Source organism: Aulostomus chinensis, chromosome 23 (assembly GCF_037954235.1).
Source record: "Aulostomus chinensis isolate RoL2024-O1b breed Wild chromosome 23, RoL_Achi_v1.0, whole genome shotgun sequence".
NCBI classification, from domain to species: domain Eukaryota; kingdom Metazoa; phylum Chordata; class Actinopteri; order Syngnathiformes; family Aulostomidae; genus Aulostomus; species Aulostomus chinensis.
This window is the reverse complement of record NC_141342.1, coordinates 3,490,138-3,509,508: the sequence shown is the minus strand read 5'-3', so window position 1 is coordinate 3,509,508 and position 19,371 is coordinate 3,490,138. Positions and strand designations below refer to the sequence as shown.

The 19,371-nt window shown below is 44.4% G+C and overlaps 1 protein-coding gene across 2 annotated transcripts; it reads left to right on the top strand.

The window, feature by feature from the left end:
• Positions 1-77: 77 nt before the first annotated feature.
• Positions 78-18,137, top strand: usp22 (ubiquitin specific peptidase 22). Of its 2 annotated transcripts, XM_086194916.1 has the most exons (13): positions 78-559; positions 5,219-5,351; positions 8,993-9,106; positions 9,268-9,369; positions 10,998-11,164; positions 11,249-11,396; positions 12,467-12,569; positions 13,993-14,151; positions 14,339-14,465; positions 14,544-14,635; positions 14,979-15,041; positions 16,359-16,508; positions 17,087-18,137. In XM_086194916.1, the coding sequence occupies exons 1-13, from the start codon at positions 440-442 to the stop codon at positions 17,127-17,129; spliced, it is 1,521 nt and encodes a 506-aa protein (XP_086051042.1). In that variant the 5' UTR covers positions 78-439; the 3' UTR covers positions 17,130-18,137. The 2 variants fall into 2 exon arrangements, with proteins under 2 accessions (XP_086051042.1, XP_086051043.1); XM_086194917.1 differs by lacking the exon at positions 17,087-18,137 and having other exon boundaries at positions 16,257-16,505.
• The last annotated feature ends 1,234 nt before the right edge of the window (positions 18,138-19,371 follow it).

The following is a 19,371-nucleotide window of genomic DNA, read 5'->3' as shown; positions in this document are numbered from 1 at the left end:
CCCACCCCCCACCCCGAAAAGTCAGACGTCAATCACGCACAACCCTCGCTCCTTATTGGTCCTCTGCTATGAATGAGGTGGGTCTTACCGACGCTCGCTGTGTAAGCTACTGTTGAAATTCCTACGCTAACCAACTTTAGCCAGCTTGCTAATATGTAATTGTCGTAAAGCTGCGTTTATCGGGATATTCTGGGTTTGAGTGTACAAGTAAAATGTGATTCGTGATAGCGGGATATTGAAATAATAGTATTAATGGTTATTAAAGTGCAAGTCGCCGAAGCTGCAACCGGGACATGTCCAGTTAGCCAGAACGCAGCAATCGGTGGATAACGAACCTGGCAAGCTAGCCAGCACAGCAGCCTGCTTGGACTGCGTTCGTTGAGGGATTGGAACAGGTTTCACCGCCCAGAGGACAGCAGAGCCGGATGCTGAGACTACAATGAGTCCTGTAGGCTGCCCCCATGTCAGCGGCTTCAAAGTGGACAACTGGAAGCAGAACCTGAGGGTCATTTATCAGTGTTTTGTGTGGAGCGGCTCAGCCGAGACCAGAAAACGCAAGGTAACAAGTGACAGGGAAACGAGTGACCTCACCTATCGGAAGACGTGTGTACGCGAGCGTGTGCATGTGTGTGTGTCTGTGCGCGCACGCGTGTGTATGGACAGTTCCCCTCTTTTTCCTAAACAGCACTATATCGAACCCACTGAAACTACTGTTTTGCTTGAGCTAAATAAGCTACTATACACACTCGGGGGTTTGGAATAAAATTACCCCCCCCCCCCCAAAAAAAATAAAATAAACCCGGCAGGAACCTATTCGCGTTCGGCTGGCCCAAACCCACATTAACACACTCCAAAGCGACAGAACTCCTTATGGAGCTTACGATGTGCATCTGTTTGCATTGGCGTCGCTCCACTTCCTTCCAGCAGCAGGCCAGCGCGGTGGTGGTTCCCTGCATAGCGGGACATCAACCTCAATCTTCTGCCTGCTAACCCGGCATCGTTGCTACGTGTGACAGGATCAGCAACGAGAGGCGTGTGTGATCGCTCCTGTTCGTGTGGATACACATACATCTTTTATGGAGTTGGGTTTTATTGTACATATTCACATGGAGGAGATGTGCACCACAGCATCTGCAGTGTGTGTGTGTGTGTGTATGTGTGTGTGTGTGTGTGTGTGTGTGTGTGCTCGATTTTAGTTTCCTTTTCTGGAATGAACACTAAGCTTATCAGGACCTCTGGTTCTCATGAGGACCAAAGACCGGTTTTAATGCGACAAAAAGTAATTGATGAGTTCCTGGTTAAAGTCAGAGTTTGGGTTTAGAATTAAGGGTTGGTTCACACTGTTCACATGGATGGAAGTCTGTGGGGTGTCCTGAAATGATAGCGGGGCTAACGTGAGAGAGAACAGAGTAAATATTTGCAAGTTATCCCCTGCCACAATTGTGTGTGCGGCTCTGTAGTTGTGTTGATGATGACAGCTCAGTTGTGTATTTCATGCACTTCTTATTGTATGGCTTCTTTATATCCATCTCAGCTGGATGTTTTTCATCAGCTCCTTACACCATCACAGTAAAGTTTGGCTCCAAAACATGGCCACACTGGTGCAGTCTCAGGTGCTTGTTCAAGCTCTGGGGGTTTGGCAGTGCCACCTATGTAATAGGGATCAACCTGTCCTGTTATTTGTAAGTCAATACTTTATAATTTACTTGAAATCAATTTCCATTCACAATTTGACATTTGATCTTTTTTGAATATTGCCCACTTCGAACGTTTCTCCTCAGAATGTTTTGCCTCTGTGACCTACAACAATTAAAAGCAGACACAATATTTGTTCAAGGCTAACGGTATGCTGAAATATCATCCTTCCATCCGTCCATTTTCTACCACTTATCCTGTTCAGGGTGGGGGGGGTGGAGCCTATCCCAGCAGCCTTCCCCCTGGACGGATCACCAGTGCATCACAGGGCCAACACATAGAGACAGACAACCATTGGCTCTCCCAGCCACGCCTACGGTCAATTTAGAGTCTGGATTAACCTGGTCCCTCTTGATGTCTTTGGACTGTGGAGGAAGCTGGAGTACCAGAGAGAACCCAGCAGGAACAGAGAGAACATGGAGACTCACACAGAAAGACCCTGTGCTGCAGCGGGGGCTCCACCCACAACCTTCTTACTGGGAGGTGACAGTGCTGACCACTTGGAATATCATCTTATATCAAATATTGCGATGCTGCAGACATGTTCTGCCTTGACACAATCTTCCACATATTAAAGAATTATTTGACACAGATCCCCTCAAAAGTTTCACCATTTTCATTTTAATGGTTTCCTCTTTGATGTAAAGTAGAATAGTGATGTAATTAAAAATTCAACATCCCCTTGACTATCACAAATTACACGCTGTTGCAATATCGATCAAAAATATTTGCAACTAGTTTTTTTTTTTTTTTTCATCATCATGCAGCCCTGACATCTGCAGATGTAGAATCAGCAGACAGTGTTTGGGGACCAGAAGTGTTCTGGTTTTCATTGACACTCTGATGGATGAAGAGTTCTAAACACCCACGTGCTTCATATCCCAGATATATTGAATCAGCTTGTTGTATTTTATGGTTGCTTGCATCCACTGAAGACAGTAAGTCAGTCCTGTTCCCTCTGAGCGCTCAGCGGCAGATTCAGCTGTACTTTTCTTTTAAGTCCTGTCAAGGCTCTCCTAAGTCAGCCCCCCTCCCTCCCCCACCACCACCACAGCAGCACAAAATGGGATCATGGGAGAAGGTTGATGGAGTGTTTCCCTCAAGCTCAAGCTACCCCAGCTTTTTTCTGTAACTCCGATTGTTGTTTTCATTTGATTTCAAGTGTTGCGTTCAACTCATTATGAAGGAGCTGCCAGTTTTGTTGCCCCTGCCTTTTTGAAAGGATGTAATACTCACACACATCCCATTTTCCTGACACACGAGGGCATAAAGCAGGTGGTGTTATAATGCTAACGTTTGGAGCTAATAGCCTTTTAATTTGCTCATTTGGACGCCTACTATGGGTGTGTTCATTGAACGAGCCAGATGCTGTTGCATTCGGCACCCTGTGTGATAAAGCTCCGACTTACCAACCAGGATCTTTCAAGCTCGTTACCCGCCACTCCTCCACTCCCACAACATCCTGCCTGGTGGCTCGTCACCAGCACTGAAGGCTGAGAGGGATAGAATGTGGCCAGAGGGCAGGGTGGAAGATCAGAGCGAGCGAGCGACCTGTCATACTCCACACCTGTGCACCCAGGTGTTTAGTATCCCTCTATTCGTTGTGAACACCGGCTCTTGGTGCTCGGTCAGGTTAACTGAACTTGGCACCGCGGTGGAGGATGTACTGACGGACAAGCGTGTTTTAAATCCTACGTGAATGCATCGTCTTCAGGGAGCAGAGGACTCACGCAAGCGTTTGGTCAGATGAAAGAGCGAGGAGTGGTTTTCTTTTTCATATTGATGCCGTTTTACAATTCATGTGATATCTAAGCACTTATCCATAAAGGTTTGAGTGTGACTGGAAGAAGAACCAGTGGGGTTTTTTCTTTGTTCTTAAATAAAATGTCAGTTTTGATGCTCAGTATTCCTTGAAAGAAGGGTCTCAACCTCCTGGCTCAGGGGGCAGACATGGCCCACCCTACCAGTGTATACAGCCCTGCACTTCGCTTGTGGAACAAGTGTCACGATCATGATAACGTTATCTTTTGGTACTTATTCGTAGGTCTAAACTAACATTGTCTTTCGTCTTTGTTCCATCCTCATTACGTTTTGGTGTTTGTTCTTGGATTCGACGACGACGATGTTTGAACTTCAGATCATGCATTTGAATGGTAAATTGAAATGAATGGTTAACCTAAACCCCCTTCCTCCTGATCACTATAATATTAAGAGATCATCAGTAAGATCAACTGACGTGGATAATTGGATTGGATGAATGGATTATTGTGATGCATGTTCTAGCTACGGGATTCATCTATTCACTTCTGTCTGTTGGTATTCCTCCTCCCTCCTTTAACTTATTCAGTCTGCATTTTTATGCCCTTTGGCGCTGACCCATCAAACGTAAAATTTTGACATTGAAATTGCCGCGAACAGTCGTGTCAAATTAGCAAAAAAATGAGGGTAGTCATCTAATATTTTGGAGGCCCTTTTATCCGCTCCCATCTCTTCTTTCCCTTCATTCCATGTTGTTTTTTTCTTTTAACTTCTCCCTGCCCTGGTCTTCCAGGCTACAGTCGGCTCGTTGCTGCATGCAGCATCTCATCTGCATGCTTTTGAACTGCTGCTGTCTACAACCCATTCTCAGCCCTGCCCATCTCTTCTCATGCTTCCAACATGACTCTCAAGCATGTCGGAAGCACGTTTATTAATTGATGAGTTTAGATTCACGGATTCATCTCATGAATCTTTCACGACCGAGAAAGACAAATCTGAGTGAGATTCAACATAAATTATGAGTTTGGGTGTTTGTATCTCTGCTCTTTTCGCTCGTACTTCGCCCATACAGGTTGGTTGTCTGTCAGCATGATAGCTCAAACGAATGGGAAGATTTTTGGAGGTGCTCCTGAACAGGCAGGAGGCTTTGTTGTCCTAGATGTATTTTTCCTGACTTGTCTCAGACAGTTGTCGATCAAATTCCCTGAGTCTATGTGAAATGATTGGGGAAGAAAAAAAAAAACCAAAAACTTGAAAGCTGCGTCTCGATAGAATGCTGATCAATTTCTGGATCTGCGGTCCAGAAGACCTACGGTGTTTCCAATGCAGTGGTCCAAATTTGAAGAGTCTGAGCATATTTTGATGGCATCCAATGAGGTGCTGTATTTTAAGCAGAGGAAGAAGTATTAAACTCATGGAGATAGTATGGGTTTTGTTGGGGATCCGTCATCTGGAATACCTATTTTTGGGGACTTGGAAAGAAAATGTGTGAAAATATTTTGATGATATTACGTTCATATTCTGAACTCATTTGGCCTCCTTGATTGGAGATGCTCTCTAGTTGCGATCTTACTAACACGCAGCTGTATTAGTTGCAAACCAGCTAACGTAACAGTTCTTCTGGTCTTTGGTTACTCGTGCAAACATCAGCCTTAAATTGTCATTGTGTGTCTACTGTCATAGTGATGATGCTAATGTCCTCTGCCTCTGTTTGTGCTTGTTGATACCTCTTGTTTCCTCCCCCCCTCTCCCCCCTCTCCTCCAGGCCAAGTCCTGTATCTGCCACATGTGCGGCGCCCATCTCAGCAGACTCCACTCCTGCCTCTACTGCGTCTTCTTCGCCTGCTTTGCCAAAAAACACATTCACGAACATGCAAAGAGCAAAAGGCATAACTTAGGTATGGCACACACACACACACACACTCTCTCATGTGATCATTCAGAGTCTGCAGGACAATTGGAGCAGGTGTGTTCTGAGTGTTCTGTTATGCACACAGTGTAACACCAGGCATCCAAATATGTAATTAGCTGATATCTGGTCTGAACGAGATGCACTCACACACACACGCTCACACACACCCTACACTCATCATGACACTAATGCCTCTCTCCAAACAAAGGCTGCTAAAGGGGCTAATTATACAGCTGAGTGGCTAATGAAGATGTAGCCTTGTGTGACTACATAATGCATGTTTCCTGGAGGGGTGTGTGTGTGTGTTGGTGGGTGGGGGTGTCTAGCAACCAAAGTGTCTCTGGTTTGATCCTCATTTTGCCCGGTGACCATGTCCAAGTATCCTTGAGCAAGATACTGAGCCCCTGATTGCTCCTGATGGCCCTGCAACGGACTGGTGATCTGTCCAGGGTGAACCCTGCCTCTTGCCTCATGTCAGCTGGGATAGGCTCCAGCCCCCACCCCCGCAACCCTTAACAGATAAGTGATATAGAAAATGGATGGATGGATTTTCAAATTGCTGAACATCAGTGTGTGATGCACTTAATTCAACAAGCTAGAACTGCCAGAAACAGCTTTGGAACATGGCCTCAAATGCTTCACCTCAAGGTGGATTTGAACGTCATCTGTGTTTGTTGACTCTTGTAGCCAATTAGAGGAAATATATGCACTAGAGAAGTTACTAATGAATGAGACAGAACATTTACATAGTCAAATAACAGTCTCCTTTAATGGGCAAACCTTCATTTACAGCGAGCAGTTTTATACCGCTTAATCACAGCATCTCCAAGCCCCCAGGTTGGTGGTTTTAGGTGATTGTCTGCAGTGTAGTAGTTCAAATATTCTTGCTTGGAGATCATTTTCAGAAATGCACCACACTCTGGCTGTGCTTACGCAGCCGACAATAGTTAACTGCTCAGCTTATTCATCCAAGTTTTGTTTATCAGTGCAAAACAGCAATGCGCAATTTAGAGCGGTTGATGACATCAGTTCGCCTCCGTGTTGATATTCAAAGTCTGAAGTTCCTGTGAGATCAAGTCGTTGAAATAATCACTCTGAAATTGTTTGGGATAAACATTAATGGCTGGGTTCTGTATTTAAAAATCTGTTAAAGCAGTGTCTCATTCAAAAAGTGTTTTGTCTTTTAAGGTTTTTGGGGGGGGGGGGGTTTTGCTTTTCAGGATGAGCATCGTGTGTCGTATTCCATACTTGTTTGAGTTTTTGGGGGAAGTATGTAGATGCTGGCAGTTCTATAGGATGAACTAAGGGAGGCAACGGACCACTGGGATTGTTGATTCCATGTCGCACAAATTTGTGCTCATCGCATGCTGTGATAATAGTTTATTTATACGACTTAAATGGAGTTGAGCTGTGCGATACATGTTTTTAAACAGCTGTTTGTTTGCTTTTTTTTGAAGTGTTATGTTCCAAGAATCCTCGGTCCTGTTCAAACCTCCCGTTATTAACACGTTCTGGATGCTCTTGTCACACGTGGCACTCGATTCTATGTAAAGAATTACTGTCTCGTTTTGGATGAGCTGTCAGGTTTATTTCTCAAAAGTTTGCCATATTCTTAGAACTTAATGGATGGAGAGAAGACGGAGAGTCTGACGGAACGCCCAGCAGCAACTGGCACGGCGATGCTTTATACGTGTCTCTTAAGTTAGAAATTCAGACCAGAAGAGTTCCTCAGTGTGTTGCTGACAAACCAAATATCCCAAGGTTTTTGATGCATCTGCAGCATCTCTCCCGTGATCAGACACTGTGATAATACACCGCCATCTGCTCTGTTCATCTGTGTGTGTGTGTGTGTGTGTGTGTGTGTGTGTGTGTGTGTTTTTTTTTTTTTCTGCTTAAACAAAGGACATCAGCTTATGAGGCAGTTCTTCAGTGTGGCCCAGGATGCGTTTGCCTCCTCACTACTGATCACTGTGATTGGATCTCAGTGCCTTCTGAGTGTTCAGTTCCCCCGCAGAAGTACAAACGCATTCACACGCCAAGCAGCAGCAGCATTGTATGAAAACGCATCGCCTGATAACTTTGAAAAGCTCATAGAGAAATATTACGAGTACATTAAACATCTTGTGCGATTCAAGAATCGACCCCAGCAGGTATTGTTTTTCAATTTTTGACCAGTGTTTTGTTTTTTGTTGTTGTTGTTTTTTTAATCAACACAATTCTCTGTAGGAAAGAAATGTGTGATGATGCATGGTTCCATTTTCAGACAATTTGAGAAATTATACCCACTTCTGTTGCTTGTACTAAATACAGCTGGCAAGATAAATACACAGATTCAGAACAGCCGTGCATTTGGTCCCTTTGATGTCTGTCTGCTGATTCAACCACGAGGTCATTCCAGATGCTTTGTTGCTTGTGCTTCAGCCGTCTCTTTGTGATCCCCTCTCTCAGGACACATGCTACTGCCAGGTCTGAACAGAACCTTTGGCGTCTAAAAGCTGTTAATGCGATGCCAGCTTTTTATTCTCCACATTATAGAATTAGGTGCTTTGAGTTGCGAGTTCAGTTTGTGTTATTGCAGTGTTGAGGAGAGCGCTGCAGCAGCACAGCCAACCAGGGTGCCCATGACAAAGGCTGGGTTCGGCAAATGTGGGGAATCTGCCAGCTTGTTTGTAGGAAAGCCTCCTTCTCTCTGTCTTATCGCTCAGCTCAGGAAGACCCCCTCTGGTGTGTGTGTGTGTGTGTGTGTGTGTGTCCCAGAAATTGTAATTGTGGGTCTAATTAGGTTAGCTACTGCATAAAATGCTGCAAAATATAGAGTGAGAAGGTCTAATACAGAGGGAGAGAAAAGGGGGGAGAAAGGGGGACAGATCTCAGCTGACTGTTGAGAAGGTAATTAAGCCGTCTTTAACAAAACCCCGAGGAATCAGCCTCCATTAAACTCAGCCCAGCCTCTTCCATCCCACCGCTCCTCCTTTCTTTTTTGCATTTCGAACTCTCATCGTTTTCTGAAACTGGCCTCTCAACTGACCTTGTATCAGGCGTCCACCTCCGACCAGGTCTTCTGCCATTCTCATATTGCCATGGTTACTGTCTGACCCTCCAGATGTTAGAAATGTAAAAGGACCCACCATTGTTTGTTTTTTATTTGTCTTTCCTTTCAATGTAATGAAATCCCACCCTTCAGTTTACTCCCTGCATTCTCCCCCTCCTCCCTTCATTTACTGGTCCTCAGCTCACTTACTCTGTTGTACCTTCAGAGGATGACCGCGTCAGCCCGGAGGAGCTGACAGACTGGTTGTCATGACAACAGCAAACAGGTAGCTGCAGGGTACAGAGCAGGTGAGGGGAGAGAGAAGAAAAAAAGACATTATAGGGATAGTTCGGCTTAAGCATGTGGGAACATTTACCATATGATGGTGGCATGGAGGCATCTCAGGTTGACCTGTGCAGGAGAATCTGATATGTCTGTTTGTTTTGAAGACAAAAAGAGCTCATACAGTCCTTCAGTACTGTCTGACAAACTGGAGATACTGCAAGAGCATACCTGCATTTAAAGTGAAACCTCTCTCCCTCCCTCCCTCCCTGGTTTGCTTCACTGTCTCACTGTCTCCTTCTCTGACTTTCCAGCTATTGACCTGCTGTACGGGGGAATTTACTGCTTCATGTGCCAAGACTACATTTACGACAAAGACATGGAACAGATTGCCAAAGAGGAACAAAGGAAAGCCTGGAAAATGCAAGGTGTGATAGCACTGTCACACATAATGATGCACAAATCTAGTGTTGCAGCTCATAAAAGATTGTTCCCAAACAAGAATTTATCATGTTTAGTGACAAGGATATATTATTATTATTATTATTATTATTATTATTATTATTATTATATATTTGTATGGTTCAAGGAATAGGTGAGAAGTATTCAACGTGGGAGCCCACCAAGAGGGAGCTGGAGCTGCTCCGCCATAACCCCAAGAGGAGAAGAATCACCTCCAACTGTACCATCGGTTAGTGTGTACGCTGTATGAAAGAAAGAGCAAAGCTTCCTGGTTGAAACTTCACATAAAAGTGTATTTTGCCTTTCAGGTTCTCACAAAAATATCTTTGTCTCCCCTGCATCACTCCAGAATGCAGAGTGAGCCAGCTACGTAATTTTAGCTCAAAGCTAAGGGTTACTGATGGCTAACAACAGCACAGCTGTCCATAAATGTCAATAATAAACTCTCCGTTGCATCATCCGTTACAATCACTTGGTTTTTTGTAGCTCAAATTAAAGTGTTTGGAGGTGACGTGAATGAAACTGGATGATGCACTTGAGAGTTTATAAACCAATATTTACGGCCAGTTTTCCTTCATTCTCCATTAGCGTCAAGCTAAATACACATGGCTGGGGGGCTGACAGCAGGGAAAAACATCTTTGTGAGCCCAGGACACCTATTTCTGAGTACCTGAAAGGCAAAATACACATTTCAGGTGAAGTATTGCCTTAAACCTGCCTTCTTTCAACTCCAGCGGTTACAGAAAGACGCCCAATTTAACGAGCTCTGTGGAATATGACCCTGAGGGAGCTTTCACTCTTAAAGTTATTTGTTTTTGTCTCAAACTTCATAATTTAGCATCCAGCCCAGTTAGTTTTCAGACTGCAAACAGTAAACAGATGACTCATCTCTCAGACAGAAAATTATTGAGGCAAAATCACTCTCAATCACATCGACACAGAACTTAAATTGTTCCATTATGTGAATAAACCTGCAAACAGATCAGCTGGACAGAAGGAATTGCAGTATTCAAAGACCGTAGTATTGATTAGCTCAGACATAACCCACACACATCCTCTCCAGCTGCAGCATCACTTTTCAACCCACAATGCTTTGTGTTTTTGTTTGTTTCCCACTATAGGGCCCTGATGTTGTTACTGGTTCCAAATTAAATTATTGCAGGTCATTTGTAAACTTCCCAGGATGAATTTGGCCTTGGGGAGTTTTACACTTTTGGATTGGATCAAACTGAAAAGTCCAAAGGTGTTAAGATTTTTCTAATGTCAGATTAATAATTCCATAAATTGGTGAAGTTGAATAAGGAAAGGCGTAGCACCACCCTGGTATATGAACGTGGTCAATTCTACCCAATGGTTCGCGTCCAAGTGTGCTCGCCCTCGTGCTGGAGAGCCTCAGTGATGAAAGGCAGCAGTACGTATCTGAAGCAACAGGAAATATCAGAACAAAGCGTGGTGGGCTCTGGCAGCGTGTGGGAGCGATGAGAGCTGGCATACGTTGTAACACCTTGTAGCAGCCTGCAGGGATCTGCTTCAGAACCATTAACATCCTGGCACCGTCTATTATAGGCCTTGCCACTCATCTGTGAGCACCCCTCCACCTTCCTTTCTTCCCTCCTCTCTTTCTGTTCTCCTCCACCTTTATTCTTCCTGTTTGTTTGTGTGTGTGTGTGTGTGTGGGGGGGGGGTAGACTGCTGTAACCTGATAAGGGTTTCCCTGTGTGTCACCTGCCTCAGGATCTGTGTGTGTGTTTCTTGTTCCTTGTTAATACGGCAGCTTCGATGTTACGCTGCAGCAGCAGGAAGAAACGGCTCTACTTCTGTTCCCATTGGCACATACCTTTTCACATCTCTGCTTAGGTCTGCGTGGTCTGATAAACCTGGGCAACACCTGCTTCATGAACTGCATCGTCCAGGCGCTGACACACACCCCACTGTTGCGTGACTTCTTCCTGTCGGACCGACACAAATGCGAGATGCAGAGCAATTCCTGTTTGGTGTGTGAGATGTCCCAACTCTTCCAGGAGGTAAACTTTCTCTTTAGCTTTCTAAAGCACAGATGATTAAGGATCAGATGTGTGGATGAAAACACTGTCGTCCTTCTCTTCCAGTTCTACTCGGGCCATCGCTCGCCACACATTCCATTCCGCCTCCTCCACCTGGTGTGGACTCACGCCCGTCACCTGGCTGGCTACGAGCAACAGGATGCCCACGAGTTCCTCATTGCCGCGCTGGATGTGTTGCACAGACACTGCAAAGGTGAGAGACAGGCAGATGAGAGTCAAATGGAAACAGCTGTGAGCTCAGTGCTGCAGTTTCATGAATAACTACCAAAGTGTACATTTTTTGGATGAACTTCAGAGTATCTGGAGTTCCCAGTGGGCTTCTGCTGAACTAAATGAAAAAATTAAAATGGCATTGTCAAATTTTACAGAAAGTACTCAGAACAGTGCTGTAACCAATTTTTTATTTATTTTTTTGGTTTTGTACATTAATGAGTTGTTAAAAAATTAGTCCAGACACATTTTTTTGGGGGGTGACAACAGTATTTCAGGGACAGCAACACTTGTACTGTTGATACACGGGCTTCTCCCTTCAGTTTTATATTATACATTAGGTAACTTACCCCTCCCCCCACCGTCGCCATAGCTGTAGAATGAGGGTGCATGAAACAAAAAGCAGGTCTGCTCCCACAAACTGGCTTCTCTTACTTTTACTGGAGGAGGTACAGGAGAAACAGGTAAAGGAAGAGGAAGCTTCTCCTTTATTTTGTTGGTTACCAGGGCGATGAGTCTCAGCCCATCTGATCATAAGATTGGTTACATGATGGGGAGTGACAGTGTTGACACCAGCGCAACCTCAAGCGCTGTAAGGCAGTGCTCTGAAAAATAAAAGATGCTGGTGCAGCACTTTTTTCTCAAGGCGTCCATGTACGTTCTCGCCTTGCTGGGAACAATTGAGACAAGACCAGAAACCAGCCTTTGTGACCCCGGTCCCTAAAGCATCGGCAGTCAAGGCATTAGATACACACGAGAAAAAGTGAGAAAAATAATATTCTTGACATCAAGACAGGGAGTGAAGAAGACTGACAGAAATCCTTCCTCCTGTCCTTTGTCCTTCTGCTGGTTGAGAGAGGGAGGGGCTGGTTTGGGGGGAGGGAGGTGAAGCCAAGGTATCCGCACCTTGGAAATCAAGGAATTGTGCCCCCCCCCCCAAAAAAAATCTGTACGACAGAGAAGAGAGTGTGGAGATGAGAAGAGGAGCTGGTCGGAATTATTTTTCCAGTTTAAAAGCAGCATTTTACTGTCTGTGTCTTCATGCCCTCACAGATGACAACGGGAAGAAAGCCAACAACCCCAACCATTGTAACTGCATCATTGACCAAATCTTCACAGGGGGCCTGCAGTCTGACGTCACCTGTCAAGTCTGCCAGTAAGTGGTGTGTGTGTGTGTGTGTGTGTGTGTGTGTGTGTGTGTGTGTGTGTGTGTGTGTGTGTGTGTGTGTGTGAACAGTAGTACAACAATGAGACATATTGCTTTTCTCCCTGCCCTGAGGTGACCCTCCTGCCTCTCCTTCATCACTCACTTATTGCAACACACTAGCGCACACACACACACACACACACACACACACACACAAACTCACCACTGCAGCAGAAGGAAAACCCTTTCAAGGCACACAGCCTGTAAAGTCAATCCACAGTTCCACCTGGTGGTCAGTGATGGTACTGTATCTTTTTTAAACTCTCAGGGGGACAGATCAGAACAAGGCCAGGTCAAAATCAGTACATGTCTGGACCACACTGGTCAGTATTGGACAGGTGGACAATGCGGTGGTCAGCTCTCATGAGCTCGAGACACTTATTACTAGAAAGACAAAGTACACTTTTTGTCTGAGGTATCACTTTAGGACCTCTCAGATCAAGGAAATGTAAGCACTGCTAAGTCTAATTAAAGATGAACGACTCTATACATTAATCATCTGTAGACTAAAGATTGGCTACCGTCATTTATGAACCAAATAAGACGCAGACGTGACCGGCCGATCACGGACACACAAGTTTCCTCAAGTCAGGCTTGGCTGTCACTTGGGAGCTGCGGTTCATCCATCTGACAGGGGAGAGCCTGATCTCGCTATTGCACACTCACCACTGTATATCACTTAGCACTGATTCATTTTGAAAAAGCAGCAGCAACAATTTAGCGAACCCTTCAACAACTGACATGTAGTCTGCACTCCAGCCTGATGGATTAAACACACTGCATGTGTTTGGGCCTGATGGTGCCGAAGCCTTCACTGCGTCTGAATTTAGTGACCGCAGCACTGAAGAACTCTTGAGCAAATAATGAAGAAGGTATTAGAGTGTTCTCAAAGTATGATGAACAACCCTCTTCCAGCTTCCAGGAGAAAAAAAAATCAAAGCTCACAACGTCTGACTGTGAATCACGCAAGTGAAAATAATCCAACGTTAAAAGTCTGAAATGAGTTCACTCGTTAATTGACAATAAAACACAAAGTAGGAATCAATCAGTAAATGATCAAAAGAATTTTTAAGTGTACTCTGAAATAATTATAATATCTGAGGATCAACACAGGCAGCCGCCTGGGACAGATGAACAATGATGCATTGATGCTCCTTCTTTTATGTCAGAGAAAAGTGCTTTTTCAGGCTGCAGAAGACGAGCCGACTGACTGATGGCAGTGAGGAAAGTTGTTTAAAAGTGATATCCCTGCCAACATACGTGACGTGACGACTGAAGCAGACTCGCATGTCTTCCTGTGCCCTCGATGAGGAGGCCAACAAGCTCAGCACGGTGGCATTCCCCTCCTAACCTTCCCCATCTCCCCCTCCAGCGGGGTCTCCACCACCATAGACCCCTTCTGGGACATCAGTCTGGACTTGCCGGGCTCATCCACCCCTTTCTGGCCCCTCAGCCCTGGAGGAGATGGCTCAGCACTTAACGGAGAGAGTCACGCCACTGGAGCCACCACGCTCACAGACTGCCTGCGCAGGTAAAGAGTAACAGAACACCTCCGGCCCCAAGTCACATGACATTTTAAACATTCGAACAGAATTTTTTCTGCAGACTATTTCTATTTTTGGTTCCTTGAAACTACTTCCTGTTCTGGAGTTCAGGGGCAGTACACAAACACGCACGCACACACAAAGGTGCACTTAATCTTATCCTTTCGTATCCAGGTTCACCAGACCAGAGCACCTTGGCAGCAGCGCTAAGATTAAGTGCAGTGGTTGCCATAGTTACCAGGAGTCTACTAAGCAGCTGACCATGAAGAAGCTGCCCATCGTGGCCTGCTTTCACCTCAAAGTAAGAGTGTTGGAAGGTTTGAAGTAGGAAGACAAGGCTCTCGCTCTGACCGTTAGTGACCAGTCTGTCTGTTCTCAGAGGTTTGAGCATTCAGCCAAGCTACGGAGGAAGATCACAACATACGTCTCCTTTCCTCTGGAGCTGGACATGACCCCCTTCATGGCCTCCAGGTGAGCACAGTCCAAATGAGGAGTGGATGCTTGAAAACCAAAAGAAAAGATGAGCAAGGAAGTTTCATGGAACTGCTTGGCTGCAAGGACATGCCTGTGTTCTGGGAGCAATGACAAGTTCATGCATCCATCGTGGCTGACCTCCTGTTTTTGTGGATGAGACCATGCACTCACTCTGTCATTGATGTAAAATAAACTGAAACTAAATAGAGGATGATGATTCCTGGTTTCCTACACAATGATTTATGTGACAGTGCCACATGTTTTCTGTCTAATTTTTATGTTCCGGTTCTTGAGTTCTCCTCTTGTCACAGGAATATTTGTTATTGTTTGTGTGTTTCAGTAAAGAGAGCAGGATGAACGGGCAGTACCAGCAGACGGTGGAGCCCTTCAACAACGACAACAAGTATGCGCATTTAGGATTTATCGCTGTCTTTATAATGTCTCATGGAAATTAGCTGTGGCAATGTTGCATTGGATGCAAAATAGTTCATAATCATAATATCTTTGAGTTCACTGGCAGTCAGTTGACAGGTAAACGAGCAGCGACTGACAATTGGTGGCAAAAGGAAAATTGTTCAGTCGAAAAGAATGTTGATGGCTTTGTGAAGGAACGCACTCATTTTTTTTGGGGGGGGGGGAGTATGTGTACTGTTTTTGCTGTCCTCCAAGGGGAAGTTATGAAAGAAGATGATCTCCTCTCCTCAGTGCTGCAATAGCAAATGGAGACCCATGCTAGTTAGCTTAGCACAATGAACGATAGTGGATGGGAAATGTTAGCACAGCTCTGTCAAAAGTCATCAAATACCCTTTTTCTCCAAAGCAGTCTTTCTGTGATATTATAACTTGGCTTAGGCATAACTTTTGTTCTGTTAAAAAAACAAAATGATGTTGTTTTAGAATCTAAAACAGATTTTCTCTCCTGAGAAAACCACCGAGCACAGTGATTAGCATCTGCTAGCACAAACAACATCTGTTGACAACCAGAAGAGCGAAGGAGAAGAGCTACTAATAATGACCGACTTTACAAGAGAGGATGAGTCCTGGAGAAGCCAACATCTTTCATGTGATTTATTTGATGACTTTTGATTCGGGTATGGTAACACTTCCCATCCACTACCATTCATTATGCTAAGCTAATGAGCAGACAGCTGGTCTCTGGGTCTCAACACCCGAATGCAGCAAAGAGGAGAGGAGGATATTTGTCTTATCATCCAAGCCCCAGCAAAACAGTTGTATCTGCTACCTTAGAAACGGTTCTCTGCACAATGTTCCTCGTTCCATGTGGGAGAACACACCAAGACTGTGGTTCATCACTTCTAATTGGATGCTGATGTCTCATCTGTCTTTGCTGCAGAAATGTCAAACTTGTTCCGCTGTGTTCCTATAGAGATTAGTCCGAATATTAATACGCAGCTAATTTGATACTCTAGTAATCATCAAACTGATTCTTAAAGCAAACATATAGACATCTGCTAAGTCCTTTTTGAGTGTTGATTTAACCTTTTCAATTGGAGCTCTGAGTATTTTCACCCCTCCCTGATGTTTTTGTTGATAAAGCAGCCAACGAGAAAATAGAATCCTTCCCAGCAGCTCTGTCGTCTTAACTTGTGATCTACAGTAACGTTTGAGGCAACCATCTCTACTGACCGACTTCAAACGAGCAGAGGCGTATCATCAGGTGGGTGTGTCAGTCTTGTGTCCTGTCTTTTGTCTGGCTCAGGTACAGCCTGTTTGCTGTAGTGAACCACCAGGGGACGCTGGAGAGCGGCCATTACACCACCTTCATCCGGCAGCACAAGGACCAGTGGTTCAAGTGTGATGATGCCATCATCACAAAGGCCAGCATCAAGGATGTGCTGGACAGCGAAGGGTAAGCATTTCTCACTACAAAGTGAACAAAACAAGAAACACAATGCTGGCTACTGGCGGCCAGCACACTCAGGCTAACATCAGCGAGGCATGCTAACATCAGCAGGGAAGGCTAACTCAGTGAGGGTGTGGTTTTATTTCTGCTATCCGCAAGAGCTGCTAACACCAGCTGGAATCAGGGTTCAGTCTTGGGTCAAATGACAGTTTTGATTGAGACACAAAAACATCCCGCTTCTGATCACAAACACACATTTTATGGACCACCGGCACTCAACTATCAACAATATGCTGCCATCTCAGCCACAAATTTAACCTGTCTATGGTGGAGTGGCGGATCTCTAGTACCGTTCAGTCGGTGTTGAGATGAGACCAGTGTATCTCACTTTGCTGATCCCTCCTTTCCAGTGTGGTGACTGTTGTGATGTCAAGCAGGCAACTCCTCGTCTCCTCCAGTGGTACCAGGATCAGTCAGCTTTCGTTACCCATGTCTGAAGACCTGCGTGTATGTGGGTGTGTGCCAGTGGAAAGGGAGTAATAGTGATGATGCTATCTGACCTTGTGTCTCTCTCCTCTCCCCAGGTACCTTTTGTTTTACCACAAAAAATTCCTGGAGTACGAATAGTCCCTCCACCATCAGCACAGCCACAGGAGGAGGAGACACGGACGATGAGGTGCAGGGAAGCGAGTCGCACACCTCAGACACCACCCTCACTCATCTACAGACAGGTGACACATGAAAGGACTAACCTGGTGGTACAGGTCTCTCCCAGGATGACAAGGCAATCTCTGTGGCCTTCAGTCTTTGGGAGAGTTTGGACCAGCGTGTTGGACAGCGCTGGACCCACCACCCATCCAGAGACTAGTCAGGAGGTGTTGAGGCTGATCTGGGACCTGACTAGAACACTTCCTGTTGGTTTTCCTTTCATCTGTCACCCACCAGAAGTTCCACTGTGCAGCAGTGAATAATGAACTGTACACCAAATGCAAGAGCCCTCAACAAAATGAATGCTATTCAGAGGGGAGCTTTGTATGAGCCCTGAAGCACTCTTGCATACCTGCAAAATGTCACTGGAATTCAGGGGAGAGAGAAATGTCTGCACGCTGAGGTCATCACCGAATTGTGGACAGCTTTTCGTTCTGTTCCCTCCGTTTATAGATAGAAGCCCCGAAGTTGGTATTTGTTTTTTTGGTTTTTTTTTTTGGTTTTGTTTTGTTTTTTTAATTTAGCCAGGGACAGTTTACCAGATCTCAAACGCTGTTCCCTGCTAACATCCGGCTTCACTGTCACTCGCCACGAGATGTTAAAAAGTGGTACGAAGGCTCCATCTCATCAGTGGACGTGAAGATTTGATTTCACTTTTCCCCAAAACTGGCAACTTTCTGGACACAAGCACATCAGTTCCACCTGTACACACTCGCAAGTGACCAAATATTCAAAGGGTGGAAGTTGTCTTATTATGCATTCTTTGCTCACAATATAACAAGCAGGGGGATCACCTTGCAAGTTGTACTCTGACCTTTGTGCAGAGAAACTGTCTGTACCTGTGAGTTTGTCCATCAAAAGTTTTATAAATTCAGATACATTTTCAAAATACGCACATTATTTTCTGTCTCTATTGCTGCTTCCAACTGTTGCGGGTGGGGTGGGGGGGGATTACACAGTAAATATTATATTTTTATACATATTGTAATTAAAAAGTTTGTTTACAGTTTTGCATTCTCCCCAACTCACATTGTTTGTTTGTTACTTGTGCTGTCAGTCACTCGTGTTTTGTTTTGGGGTTGTTTTTTTTTACACAAAAACAGAAGATAGAGCGTATAATTTTCATGAAATCGCTGCTATAGCAGCTTAATTTTTAATTATGTTTTTTGTTTTTGGTTTTATTTGGATTGTGTGTGTGAGTGTGTGTGTGTGTGTGTTTTTATCTATCTTGGACAGTAAAGAGACATATATATTCTCCATGTTCAAGTAAAGTTATCGTGATGCTGTTTTGGGTAAATGGTTAAAAAGAAAAGAAACAAAAAAGGAACGAGTGTGTAAGGGGTCTGAAGCTTGATCCTGCAGTGTTAACCTTAAGCCGCATGTTGCTCTAATTTGGTGTGTGTGTGTGTGTGTGTGTGTGTGTATGTACGTGTGTGTGTGTGTGTGTGTGTGTGTGTATACACGCCTAGGAAAGGGGAGGTGAAAAGGAGCTACTTGTTGGTGTTAAAATGTGTTATTGCGTGTAAAGACAAAGTACGTGTGTGTATGTTACTGTTTGTATGCACGTGCGCGTGCGTATGTTCTGTGTGTTCATGTACTGAATCAGTACTTGCATTCAGCATGCCGTCTGAGCTGGGTATCACAGTTTGATTGGATGTGTTTTCTTTCTGCGTAAATGTAAAAGTATATATGTACAGTTTGTATGTAAGAGATAAATGGTGAAAACTCAAAGTTGTTCTTCTATATTGCTGGATCCGGCCTCGGGGGCTCCAACCCACCAAGTCATTCCTTCAACAACTAACTGCTGCAAAAACTGGACACAGTGATGGAAAGACACTCAAATAAAGACAAATCTATATCTATAAACCTGCCTGCTCTCTTTATTTAGACAGTTATTCAAGCACTTGCTAATTGAATGATTGTATATATTTGATTCGGGATTGCAGTAAACCCCAGATAACCAGAGCAATAGGTTGATGACATCAGTGAGAATACACAAATAATCATGCTTTGTTGTGTTTTTATATATATATTATTTATATTTATATATATATATATATATATATATATATATATATATATATATATATATATTAGATAGATTTTACTTAAGCTTTTTCATAGAGAATTTAAAACTACATGTTTCCAGGACATGAATTAG